We start from the raw sequence: 14,190 nt of genomic DNA, 5'->3' as shown, positions 1-14,190 counted from the left end.
CTGTCACCTTAGCGAGGCAAGATTCTGCCTGTCAGCACTAAGAGAGCTGTTCGAGCAGTCTAGCTCATTAATTGGGTAAAAGTGTTATTAGAAGCTGCGGGGAAAGGTAGAAAAAGGAACAAAACCAAGAAGAAATGGAAAACTGCCCTACTTTTGCAGGGACCATAGGCAACAATGACCGATACATCAAGTAGCACTTGATCAACACCTGCAACCAAACTGGATCCATTTAGGCCTGACCCATGGGCAGTGTAATCCAACCCCACCCCTACACCCTAGCCCATTCAAGTTGTGCGGGCTCCTGAGTGTTGCAAACGTGGGGTAAAGTACATTTGCAGCTACTCAGGAGGAGAGTAATAAGCTGGAGAGTAATTGCTGTACTGGAACCATGCTGGGACAGGGTGAGTTTGAGCCGGCCTGGGCAGGCCTACACAGAGGGTGGGAGATGACAGCAGGAGGGAGGAATGGAGGCAGGGAGAGGGTGTTTTGGAGCTGGGGTGGATTGGGCTTGGGAGGAGAGTGAAACAAGCTACAGCAGTGATAGCCGGATCCTAATCCCATCCCGACCAGCATTACATGGACCATTCAGATTTGCACCCACAAAATGGCGGGCACGGATCTTAGTAGCCCCATAGGGCTGCCTGGGGCATTTCTCAGGATAAGGGGAATAAAATTCCCTTACTCCAAGTTGCACCCCAGCCTGCACCTATCTCGCGCTGGACACAGTGCAGGCCTATTGGCTTGCTTGCTCCAGCACAAGTTAGGATTGCACCCACATGCCAAACCAAACATAGACCACTGGCTATGTTATGTAGACTAGCAATTTTCAAGCAGTATGCCGTGGCATACTGGTGTGCCAAGCATGGTTCACAGGTGTGCCACGGAAGTTTGGAGGGGGATCATTCTTTAGTAGGGCCATCGAGGAATGTGAGCCCCCGGCTGGCAGTGCGGTGTGCCTTGTCAATTGTTCCCAAACTGATTATGTGTCCTGACAATTTTAGTGCCTTCTCAGTGTGTCATGTGATGAACAAGGTTGAAAATCGCTGATGTAGCCCATCAGGAGCCCAATAAACTTCCCAGTTTTGCTGCCTCGTACTAAACAGTCTCATACTAAAGATGTATAAATAATCCAATACAAATTCTAGAATCGAATTGCCTTTTTGAAAATTCTGCGCGCCCCCTAAATTTTCACTGTCAGTACCTAATATGGTGTACTAATATAAACACATATAGTACAAAGAAGAGATGCATTAACAGATTGTCGACTTGGGTTAGTTTCCTAAAGATTCATGTTCTCTTCAGCTGCCAGTTGCCCAGTGCTTGAACTGTTCCCAAATGATAGCTAGAGGGACTGACATAGTTGTCAGTTTCAGTCTTTGCAGCCTCTTACAAAAGTGACATTATCTTATTTAACCAAACAAAAATATAGTTTCACCTTTTTCCTGCTGCCCTCTTTCCACAGATTTCCTGCTCTTTCTGCCTCTTCCGCTGCGCTTTTCTAGGATTACATGGTCTGGCATTCCTGAGCCACACAAAGCTCAGGTTGTTTACTATATCATTCTGCTAATCACACAAGGGACTAATCACATGCAGAATAAAAAGTAGGGCAGCAAGACATCTCTCTTGTGAAATATATACATGCACTAAGACTCAGTGGATGAAATCAGAAGCCTGGGTTGACAATTTGAAGGAGGAATGAAATAAAAGCATATGGAAGTGGAAACAAATTAAAAGGGTGATCATCAACAAGGAATTTCACTTAGGCCGATTTATATAATTTTTACCTAGTTGTATAAAAAAAAGAAAGAGAAAACCTCAACTGTATTTCAAGTGGCAGTTCTACCTGCTATTTCCAAGGGTTGTCAACTTTTTCCCCAGCCCCTGTTCCTATGTCTCTAACAGCCACTTGATCTGCAGGCACTAGCAGATGACAATCTCGATGCTGTGAAAAGTTTCCCTTACTGATTTCTGCAGATCAAGTTGCTACAGCCTGGAGCAGTTCGGGCTGGTTTGCACCTTTGTACGGTGCAACCCTACAACCCTCTCATCCTTCCTTTTCCTTTCAAAGAGGCAGAATTTAGGCCTCTTCCATCTCTAAGTCATCACAGCAAGCAAGCAAATAATCTTTTAGCCACATTGTCTAGTAGAGTTCATTGTGTGAGTTGCACCTGAGCTTGACACTAGTGGCCAAAATTGTGAAAATCTTGGTATTTTCAAATAATACCATCACATTATATACCATTCAATATGGAATTTAATGTAGAATGCAGTGAAACAAACTGCGTTACACTATCTCTATTCTATCAAAAGTTATAGCCAAATAACCAGAAAATAAAAACACAATTGCATTATGTAACAAAAACTGAATTTGCTTAATTCAAAACTGACCAATGTGACTGATTGTTCCAAAAGTCAATTAGGTATTATTATACAGCAGGGAACCAATAAGGCGTTAATATAGGGGGAGCCTGGGGGAAGGTGGTAGGCAAGTAGGTGGAGAGCTGCTGGGGGGAAGAAGTTGGTTTTCCCCCAATTTCATGTTTTTTTTAAAAGCCTTGGCTTGACATCACTTCCGGGGCATCATTTCGAGCTCAGCTACATAATCATTAGCTATGCAACTGCCTGGGAAACAGAACAAAGCATACCAGGAACCATAATGATTGGATTTATCAGAGATAACTAGAGACTATACTCGTACCTTTGCAGGAACTCCTCAAACATCAATACATTACTTCATAAAAAATGGTCTGAAAGCACTTTTAAATGGCTCCAGGATTATGAGCATCCTATTAGACAATTTACAGCACAATCCTATACATATATAATCAGAAGCCAGTCCCACTGAGTTCAACAGAGCTTACTCCCAGGTAGGTGTGTACAGGATTGCAACCTCGGTATCGGTATTTGACTACTTCATTTCGAGAGACAGAAAAAAATGCTCAGTTCTTACCCTTTCAATACCATGGGCTACATGTGTATCAATAGTCCTTGTTTCTTCAGCCTCAGCAAAAGACACAAGTAGACATTTCAGGGTTGGGAGATGGTAAATTAATTCCTTTGGAATTTCAATCATGAGAGGGAAGGGCTTATGATATCCCCTCCAGACAACAGAAACATTCTTGGTTAGTTATCCCAAAGAGTGTGTAAGACTGCTTCAAGAAATCAGGTCAGATAATAAACTAGAACCACCATGACTAAGAAAATGAATAGCAAATTGGTATCGCCGAAAGGCAAGATCAAACACTTATTATGGACCAAAGGAGTGCTCCTTTCTTGTGCATCCTGGCAGTATGCCTTTTAGCATGCTTAGGATTAATTAAATGTATTTCACCCGCCAAGATAGTCTGGGAACACATTCTTAATTTTTTCTGGCTGACAATTTCAGTTTGGCGTTCTGTTTATGCTCAGAAGCTAGCTCAAATCAGTCTCAAGAGGTGGTGTAGCATTGGGGCTAAGAGACCAAGCTGCGTGTCTTTAAGTGGCGGCAGTTAGGATGTACAAGGGTCCAGTCCTATCCAACTTTCCAGCATTGGTGCAACCACAACGCAGCCCCGAGGTAAGGTAACAAGTGTTCCCATATCATGAGGGGGCCTCTGTGACTGCTTCCCCACCACAGGATGCAGTGCATGCCCCATTGGCATTGCTGCACCGGCACTGGAAAATTGGATAGGATCGGGCCCCAAGTCCTCTATCAGAAGCGAGGGAACCTGATAGGAAAAAGGAAAAAAAATTATCTCCTTTGAGATCTAGAAACTGGAGTTTTCAACCTGTCTGGAATTTCTCTCACCATATAGAAATGGGTGTCACAACCTGTTTATCATCGAAACATAATTCCACATGTATGTATAGGATAGCAATCCAACTTGCATTTGCTTCTACCAGTCCTATTTATATGGGCAACCAAAATTTTCTAAAATTCATCCTTTTTTTCCCTTTTTTGGGGGAAGGGGGTTTCAAATAGATTTGAGAGGCACTTTTAAAACATTTTGTAACTGTGCAGGCACAGTACAGTTCTGGTTTTAGCACCTTCTCCTTAGGGGTGTCAAACATAATGGCCACTGGCCAAATGCAGCTCCCCAAAGCCATTTGATTGGTCCCCATTATAACTAGGTTTTCCTAGCTTGATAACTGGGCTCTCTCACATCTTGAACAAGATTTGCACATTTTCTCTTCTGTCATTTGCAGTTAACCAGTTTCTATGTGAGAACAAAGTGCTTATTTCTGGCCATCATCTGCTTAATGACATCACTTTCTTCTTAATGATGTCACTTCCAGCCCTCAGCAAGCACCATGAATCCTAACTTTGGCCCTCTGTATGAAACGAGTTTGACACCCCTGTTCTAGATGGTAAACAACTAAAGGGGGATGCATACATCTTGACTCTAGAGATGAATACCTATATACACAGATACCAAATGCCAGTGCTCAGTTTCCCACCCATTCCCTACCCATTCAAACAGCTAACGTTACTTAATGTATCCGAGTTGCAACTATTCTATAATGCATACAACCAGCTCTATTGTGCAATAAAACAGAGCCACTATGGCGCATGGTTAGAATACTGGACAAGAAGTGGTTCAAATCTCCACCTCTGCCATGAAACTGACTGGGTGTTCTTGTTGGGCCAGTCATACTTGCTCAGTTTAACCAACCTCACCAAATTATGATGTGGATAAAATGGGAGTGGGGTGGGAGTGTTGTTTTGGTTGTGAAAATAACAGGGAAGGAGAATAAGTACATAGGAATGTTCCTGTTTTCCTCTGTGAAACGTATGTATTTGCACACAGCTAATGTGACATATGTACACTTTCCCAATACTGAGTCTTATCTAAATTGTGCATTGCTTACTCAGGTGGAACTCTGCCTGCCTGCTCGCTGGATATGCCTATCTAACATCTGGGCCCAGCTGTTATGTTATGATAACAGATGTTATGTCCACATTTTGTACATAACATTTGCATAGAGCTCATGTGAAAAAAAAATTCCAACATCTGTAGGCTCTTAACTATATACTCATTAATATGTCTCAAAATTGGGGAGATGGTCAGCTGGTTTGGGCCAACTCACACTGGACTTATGCATGTGGTATATTTAAAATGGTGTGCTCTGAGCTGAATGTGCATTTGTGTGCAAGTTAAGTGAGCACAGGATTCTAGCCTAAGGTGGAATCCTGTAGACACTTACTTGGAAATAACACAACCATTGAAATAAGATGTGCTGCTAAATGAGAGTCTTCAGGATCAAAGTACCTAATTTAAAGGTGCACTTGCACAATAGTGTGAAAAGCCTGGTGTTTTCAAAAAGTACTAAAGGCAAAGGGAAGTTCAAAATGTAAATTCCGCTCTGACTGCTTTTCAGTGTTTTCTTTTTTAAATCTAATGCCACCAAACACTGCTCAAAAAGAGATTGACAGTGCAGACCTCGCTATGCTTTGCAAAAGTGGGATGTCACATTTTGGTGAATTTGATAAAGGACATGACGTTTGACACACAACTTTCTCTAACACAATATGACCTGTTAATCCTAAATTCCCCATATTAAGGTCTTGAATACATCTATAAATTACTTCATTTCTGCAAATAAAGGAAATTCAGAATTTAGGACAACAGAAAAGATAACACATTTGCTTTTGATCTTTATTCCATCTGGGAAACCTACAGCCTGCAGGCCTATGCCCTGTTAACTCTCCTATGTTATATTTCTGCTCCCTTCCTTTCAACTGCACACTCACTCTCTTCTGTCCCTAGGCTCAATGCAAGATTTCCCCTACCCCGCAGTGGCAGCTATTTCTTTCAGATCTGTGCCTACTACACACTCTCAGCCTTTCACCACTTTTATCTAATATTTCCTCAGTTTTTCAGACCACTGTCTAATTGGCTTTCTTTCATCTTGCCACTGTTTCCTGGGGCTGTTACGTGGTCAATATTTTATTTCTGTTTAATTCAAGACAAGCAGGAGACACATATTTAAATACGCGTAGCATAATAAAGTTCTGCAAACTGTTGTTAGACAAATTCTTCATTATTCAAATGCAGACTAGCAGCTAGGTAGTGCCCCAGAATGCCTTGCAGCAGCACGGTCACACCCCAAATTGCCTTGTGGCATGTTGGGACCTACCTGGTTGCCATTCTAAGTGAAGCGCAGGTTAGCCGGTTGAGCTGGCAAGGAAGAAGAAGAGGAAGCTAGCCCAGTGAGTTTGGCAGACACTCCCTGAGCTCTCCCAATTCCTCTGACCTGTTCTGTTGGTCCAACTGTTTCTTTCACCCACAGTTTGGGAACTGCAGCTCCATTATGGGACCACTGTCATATACGTGGTTCACCGTTGACTGAAAGGTCGCTACGCTACCTTGGTGCTAGGTGCTTGCCTGGAGAGTTAAAAGGCCAGACCAGTGACATGACTGTTTTACAAGGTCTGATGGCAAAAAGACACAGATCCTTATGCCAGGAATGCCACATTTCTCCTCCCTCCCCCTTTACTTCAAATTTGGAGCATTAGGTTCCAAATTAGAATGGAGACCCTTTTTTGCTTAAAATATAAATTGAGTTTTCCCACCTCCAAAGTTCAGAAGAAGTTCTCCAGCTCCAAATCCCACTGCAACAGCATGTTGGGTGTTTTGTGACCCCAGCCACTTCCCTGGACCCCTCAGTCTGCAAGCACAAACTTTTGTAAAACAAAGGAAGTGCTTCCTGCCTCCAATGAGCTTCACCAACTCCATGATTGCACTCCAATGTAGGAAATGACCCAACAGCCTATTTACTGTACCCTCAACTGGCTTGGAAAACAAAGGTAGATGCCATCCAAGGTCCTTGACTAATAACAGAGAACTTCCTGACTGAGTCACACACACACCCCTATAGGATTCTAAGGAGCAAAAATATATAACTCCTGGCTCTAGAGCTTTGTTTACTTCGTTCCGTTAGAACCATTGAATGATTGTGGGCAGTCTGGAAATAAGTTCATTTAATAAAATATCCTGCAAAAAAGGTCATTTGGAGAAAGATACCCCTGCGAACCAGGCAAAGAGGCACTCTTTAAAGAAGTATCCTCTTATAATTAGCAGGAGCACAGCGGATGATCCTCTCCACCCCAGCATGATGTCTTTTACAGTGTCTGTTGGTGGTGGCTCTACTACATCTTGTTTTTTTTAAAGACTCTGAGCCCTTTTGGGACAGATAACCATCTCCCAATTTATTTTGCTGTGCGCACCACTTTGTGAACTTCTTTTTCTTGAAAAGTGGTTTATAAATATCCTTACTAAAACAGTAATGTAGGCACGTACCTATCTATCTTGATGGCATCATTTGCGTAGATTACTTGCTTTCAAACTCAGTTTAGATTCCGGTGAATCAGACTCCATTATGCAGGGCTTATATGAAAATTAGTCATTTTCACACAGCCAGTCTGACATTCTTTAATACACCCCATAGGTGGTTATTAATAGCTGTCACTGATCCTGTGTGACATTTTATATTGCAGCTTTCATCCTGAGGACTCTCAGAGGCTTTTATATACTTGCTAGCAAAAGACCCATCATTTTAACAGGTGGAGTCTGCACAGCTGGAGGGCCCACATACTGAGAACTATACTACCATGCTGAGCATTCTGCACAAAGAGCCACACTGTCCTCTCCTGTGGCATGTCACTGTGCAGATGTCATCCTGCTGCACATACCCCATCCGTTATCATGACAGACCCAGATTCTTCTCTTTACAATGACAGTGTCTTCAACGGTAGCACTTTCCCCTATCAAAGTAAATGTCAACTGTTCCTCAAAAGATGCCTGTTGATGACCCCCAGCCCACAACAGTCTCCTTCGCAACAGTGTCGCTAAGTGCAACATTTAGCTGTGTCTCATGGAAAGTCAACCATGGAAAGAAGTAAAGGAGCACACTTAGCAGCAGCAAAGGGGCTATGGCAGTGTTCAATCCTGGTTTGCTTTTCAATCTCTGTTATGGTCTTCTCCTCTTGTGATGTCACTTCCAGCTTCTGGGAGACTCTTCCGGGCTCTGTGGCTCTTTTTCTAGGGCAACTGTCTGCAGTGACAAATCGTCTGCCCTTCTTCCTCTGCTGGTGGAGGAAAAGGGACAGATAATTCACTACTACAAACAGTTGCCCCAGAAAGAGCTGCAGAACTCCAGAAGAGTTTTTCAGCTATTTTCCACTGCTGTGCTCCAAACTCCCATGGCAAACCTGAGGCCTTTTTGAGGCACCCCAATGTGCCATGTGGCACACTGGTTGAAAATCGCTGGGGTGGGGTAACCAGCCCAATGCATAGATTTTACTAAAGAAGAAGAAAAAGACACGTACACAATATCAATCAATCAACAGTATTTCAATCATTCTCATCCTTCCCCTTTTGTCACGAAATGGAATAAGCTGCTAGTTTGATGTACGCTATTCATTTTTTCTTACCCAAAATGAAGCTGATTTCCAAGGCTCCAACAAAGCAAATTTGGGGAGGACAATGCTGCTGAAAGAAGAAAAAAAATCTGAAACTATATGGGTAGCCCAATCCTAACCCACACTGGAATGGCTGACTAGCCTGCCCCATATCCAGTGTGGGGCTGGGGCTGACTGCAGCTCAGTTGGGGCAAGGGAAAATTACCCTCACCCTGGGTAACGCCACAGCACTCCTAATGGGGCTACTCAGATCTGCACCACCTGAAGAGGTAACACAGATCCAAGCAGCCAAGAGCTGCCCTGGGCTGACCGGGACTAGGGTTAAGATCCTGAGTGCTGGATTCTGGCCCCACCCCGCTGCTCAACTGCGGCCCACCCATGAGCCCCTCTGCTGTCCCCCTCCCCCTGCCCTGGAACACCTTCGTTCCGCCCTCTCTGCCTTCCCCAGACCCCCACGCCAGCTGGGTAAGGCTGGCACCAGTGGCGTCACTAGGCAGGTGTGGTCCGCACAGGGTGACGCACACAGGGGGGTGACGTGCACTGGGGGGTGATGCACTAAAATCGCAGTGGTTAGGCGTAACCCCATCATATTATATACTGTTGGATGCGGAATTTCGAGTGGAAGGCAATGCAAAAAACCAGAATGAAATATCTCCTTTGTATCAGAAGTTAAGGCCAAAAGACTGGAGAACAAAAAATGCATGGATCTCTATGTAAAGTGAAAGTGAGTCGTATCGCGCGTTTACTAGCGAGTAGGCAAACTTGCCTTAGTCCTTCGGAAAGGGCAGGCTGAGAGGAATCCAAAGACACCAGAATGGTCTTGATCCAATGAATGCAGCCCCCAAAAACACCTGAGAAGGATGTCCCTCCCTCCATGCAGATGAATGTATTGAGCCCTATGGAAAGCAACACTAAGTCTCACGGTCATGTTTACTTGTGAGTAAGCAAACGTGCCTTGGCTGCTGTGGAAGATCAGGTGAAGGAGAGTGCAAGGCTACCAGAATGGTCCTGATCCTATGCACCTGGAGCTAAACAAGTGCTCCAGAATGCAGCCCCCCCTTCACTAAAAAGGATCAAAAGAGGCTTCAGCTGATAAGGAGAACATTTTTGAGGTGGAACCTGAGAGTGATCTGGTTTGAACAGAAGTTCTTAAATTGAACTGGGCACTGCGTAGGGCTGAAAACCTTACTGGTTTTGGAGGGGGGGTGATAGTGCAGGCAGGCTACAGAGGAAATTCACTTGGTGGAACAGGGCTGGCTTCTGCTTATTTAATTACAGTATTTGTTTCACTTTAATTATTTATACATTTATTTTAATTTGCCTGATGATGTCACTTCTGGTGGGTCTTGGACAGATTGTCATTCTAAAAAGTGGGTCCCAGTGCTAAAAGTATGGGAACTGATGCAACAAGGTGTTAGTAAATTGACACCCTGCCGGGGAGGGGAAGTGACACCACTAGTGATCAAAATCACTAAAATCACAGTTTGGAAGAATAATACCATCATGTTATATATCCATCAATGCGTAATTTCATGCAGAATGTGTTCTATCTTTGTTCTATCAAAAGGTACAGCCAAAAAACCAGTGGGGGCGGAGCAATGGTACATCACCACGCCTACCACCTGGGGTGTTGCCCCGCCCACTGCATGGGGGGGGTGATGCGCTGGCATCCCACACCGGGTGACACAAACCCTAATGACGCCACTGGCTGGCGCAAACCTACCCCTCCGCCGGCTCTGCAGGGCCCAGGGCGGCCTGCGGAGGTCGGCGCATGTCTGTGCGCTGGTTTCTCTCCTCCTGAGTCATTGCAGAAGTGCCTGATGGCACTTTTGAGACGTTCTTTGGGATTGCGCCCTAAGGGTAATAGTCACATGGCAAACGAAGTGTCTTTTGTTTGTTACCCGTACAGCAGTGGTTCCCAAACTTTTTAGACTGGTGGCACTCTTGATCTGCTGGGCCATGGGCTGCAGCTCCCCATTAGGGCTACAATCTATACAGTGTATAGGGCAGTGGGTTTTTCATGAGGATTCCACAGCTCCCCTGACTGGTTCCTGGTGGTTTCCTCAGCTTCCCAGGGAGCCACAGCTCACAGTCTGGGAACCACTGCCATACAGTACCATGTAGATCAGTGGTTGCCAAACTGTGCTGTACTGGGACCCACTTTTTAAAATGATTATCAGGGCCACCTAGCTTCTAAAAAAAAGTATGTGAGTTACTGCACCAAATGTATCTAAGCACTTTTTAACATAAAACTGCATGCAAGACTAGAGTAGATTACCCTAGCATGGAGTCCCCTTAGGCACAGGGCCAAACTGGGAGCAATTGGTCCAGCTGATTTACAGACAGCCCTGCCTGTGATGGTTTGCCACTCCTGGGCTCTTATCAAACTTGTATTCAGCTCATTATGGCATATATATGATAGATACAGAAGGGACAAAATTTGCATAGTGAGCATGAGAATAAATGGCTTTGGTGTTAAATCCCTGGCAGAACATGCATAGATTTAAAATACTCTGGTCCTATGGCATGGAAAGAAGTCATCAACAGATAGAGAGGTTTAGAAAAAGGACATAGTAGTAGTAGCAGTAATATAAGAAGAATAAAATTATGGGAATTGAACCGTGATGTTCTGCAAGAGAACTCTAACTTTGGAAATAAGGTGTACTGAAAAAGATGTATGGTTTGGGACTCAGGGCAATAAGGCAAACTGCCATGGTTAATTTAGAAACAGAAATGTAAATGCAGTCATTAAGAGATGAGTTTTAAAATAAATTATGCAAGCGAAAGGAATGAAGCAAACAAAAACAGTTGCAAAGGCCACAAGGTTACAACAGCTTGGAGATGTGACTGTGAACATGAGGTTTGGTACAAAACAGAGCCTCTTGGAGGCATTGAAGAAATAGTGATGTGCAAACAGAAGGTTTGCAAACAGAAGGACTTCTGATCTATCTGTGCATTTGACTATTTAGTTTAAGGCTCCCGTAGAACCAAGGGTTGTTCATGTGTGAAGATGTGCATCCAGGCATACAGATGGAACTATTACGAACGCAAATATACCCATTTGTAGAAGCACAAAAAAAACCTGTAGGGGAGTCTACACAGCCATACACCGTGCACTGTCCATGCACAAAAGACATGGTTCATCATTATTTAGGGATGAGTGAAGATCGCAAGGAGGAGGTCACGGAAAGTCTGCAACAGCCACATCTCTGAAAATTAAATATCTAAATCATGCTCTGCTTCTGCACATTCATGCCAAATTTATTTAAACAGGGGAGTGGTTTATGTTGGAAGAAATTAGTGGAAACTGGAAACACACACACACACACATACATGCACTTGAATGCAGTGGTCATGTGTACACATATAAACCTTCTGGAGTGCAGCCCAGGACATTACAGGTCACATACTATCTAATGGACCATCAATTAATTCTACGAAATGGGTGCTGGGGAAAAAGTTCCTTTTGTATCCCATCTCAAACTGATCATAAGCCACTGAATGATGGACCCCCTGGGCACATATATTTTGCTAGCCAGTGGGTGTAGTGGTTAGAGAATTAGACCAGGAAGACCGAGGTTCAAATAACCACTCATTCATGATGCTCATTAGGTGACCTTGGGAAAGTCAAGCCCAACCTACCTCAGAAGGTTGTTGTGAGGATAAATGGAAGGGGAAGAAAAGAAAAAGGACACCGGCCACTATGAGCTCCTTAAAGGAAGAGCGTAGTCAAAAAATAATTTTTAAAAATCTCCACGTGGTCCATCAATTTTACACTGGATCCCCAAAACACGGAACACAGAGTGGCCATGCAAAAGCCGAATGATAAGAACGATACCCCCTCCCCCCAAAAGAGTACCAACTTCTTGAACCCCTGGGCTCCATTTCCAGCATGTGCAGACCCAATGAAAAACACACTTTGATTCCACCACAAAGAGAACACATTGCACAATTCAACATTATTTCATAAACTGTCACTATCCAATCCAACCTGCCCTTTGGTACCCTTACCCAGGCTGCTAAAGGGTAGGTGCTCCTCCCTCTAGCCCCACCATAGTGGGGAAGGGGGTCTGCAGAAAAACACCATATACCATTTCAATGAGAACTGCAGAAAGACCCACCTTCCCAAGTTGACCACTGGAGATCACCTCTCATCGTCCCACTCAATTTGCTTTTTTAAAGCCTCGCCTGTGTCTCTCAAACAGGGTGACCAGATGTCATAACCACAAAAGAGGCCAAGGAAACCCCCCCCGAAAATGTAGGACATTTCCCCAAAATGTAGGACACAACAAAATAAAAGCTAAAAACTCTCGTATATTGATTTCATGTGGTTAATTTAAACACTATATTACTTATGATTAAACTTAAAACTAGGTTACATATCATTTATTAATTACAAGAAGGCTATGCGCTGCCTGCAGGGGCCTGCTCACAGGCAAAAGGAGGGCACTTAAGTTCTTTTCCAGGGCATGAGGCTAAAAAACAGGACATGTCCTGGAAAAGAGGGTGTCTGGTCACCCTGCTCTTAGGCAACCTGCAAGGATCGCTTTCTTTCTTTCTTGTCTTCATTAATCAGAGCATGGAGGGTCATCTTGATCGCCCGGCACAAACAAACCTAAGCAATATATATGCTTTAGAGAGGCTGATCTGATGCTAAAAGGAAACCTTGCTAGCCCAAAGTTGCTTGCAGGCAGCTGGGCACATATATGTTTCCCAGACAGCTGGCAAAAGGGGAGATGGGCGGCAGCAGGTCCCAACTTCTACCTGCACTGAAGGAAGTTTCCAAGCAGGCAGCCAGAGCAACACACACACGCACACAAGAAAGGCTTTTTACCTTGGTGAGCTGCGCAATCTTCTTGCACATCTTCAGCTGCAATTCCTGCTCGCCTTCCTCTGGGGAGCTGCACTGATGATGATGATGAGCTGTGGAAGAGGACCCATTGCAACCAGCCCCGGGTTGCTGATGATGGAGCTTGTGGATGCCAGAAGCCATCGGGCAGTCTGGATGATCGCTGTGTGTGTGGGTCAGTCTACTGCACACACTCCCACTCACTGACACGCACGCACACCCTTCAGCTAGCTGCTGCCTTCCTCTCCTCCTCCTCCTGTGCCCGATCCCCCAAGCCCCACACTGGCACGCCCCCCTCCGACTTGGATCCCAACCCACTCCCTCCCTTCCCCGCCTCCTCCCTGCTTCCGCCAAGGGGAGATGCCTCTGGCTGGAGGATGCTGCGCGTTCCCTGGGGTGGGGGATGCTGAGACAGCCTCCCCGGCTCAGGTTGCTGATGACATGTTTGATGGAGATAAAAAATCCCTGCTGGAGGCGACTCCAGCATTCCAGCTGCCAGCCAGACGCTCCCAAGGAGCCTGCAGGCTACTGCCAGTCTGCACTCCTGGTTCAGTGGTACACTGCCCCTAATGCTGGAGGTTCTACTTGGCCAGCTGCCCATGTTGCATTTTCAACCTTTTCCATCTCATGGTACACTGACAAGGCACTAAAGTGGTCAAGGCACACCCTGTTTTTTTGACCATTGACAAGGCACACCATGCTGTCAAACTCCCCAATAGCCCTTTGAATAAATTACCTTCCCCCAAATTCCTGGGCACACCTAAGGCCCACTCACGACACATTGAAAATGACTGTACTTGGCTATTTTGATGACCAATTGCTAGAGGTGTGCTTTTTAAGTTTTATTTTATTTATATTGTTTGTAGACAAAAATGAGCTGAAAGAAGTTATGTATGCATTTTTATGAATTAGAAATTATAATCGTGTCAAAAGTGCACTA

General features: G+C 44.6%; 1 protein-coding gene across 1 annotated transcript in view; it reads right to left on the bottom strand.

Moving 5' to 3' along the window:
* The window catches only part of FAM184B (family with sequence similarity 184 member B), a 60,824-nt gene extending 47,430 nt beyond the window's left edge, over positions 1 to 13,394 (bottom strand). The window contains exon 1 of the mRNA XM_066632928.1: positions 13,236 to 13,394. Within this exon, the coding sequence (XP_066489025.1) occupies positions 13,236 to 13,394 (159 nt within the window). The remainder of the gene's footprint in view (positions 1 to 13,235) is intronic.
* Positions 13,395 to 14,190: the final 796 nt, after the last annotated feature.

This window comes from Tiliqua scincoides, chromosome 6, assembly GCF_035046505.1.
Source record: "Tiliqua scincoides isolate rTilSci1 chromosome 6, rTilSci1.hap2, whole genome shotgun sequence".
Taxonomy (NCBI): domain Eukaryota; kingdom Metazoa; phylum Chordata; class Lepidosauria; order Squamata; family Scincidae; genus Tiliqua; species Tiliqua scincoides.
This window is presented reverse-complemented; position numbering and strand designations above follow the sequence as displayed.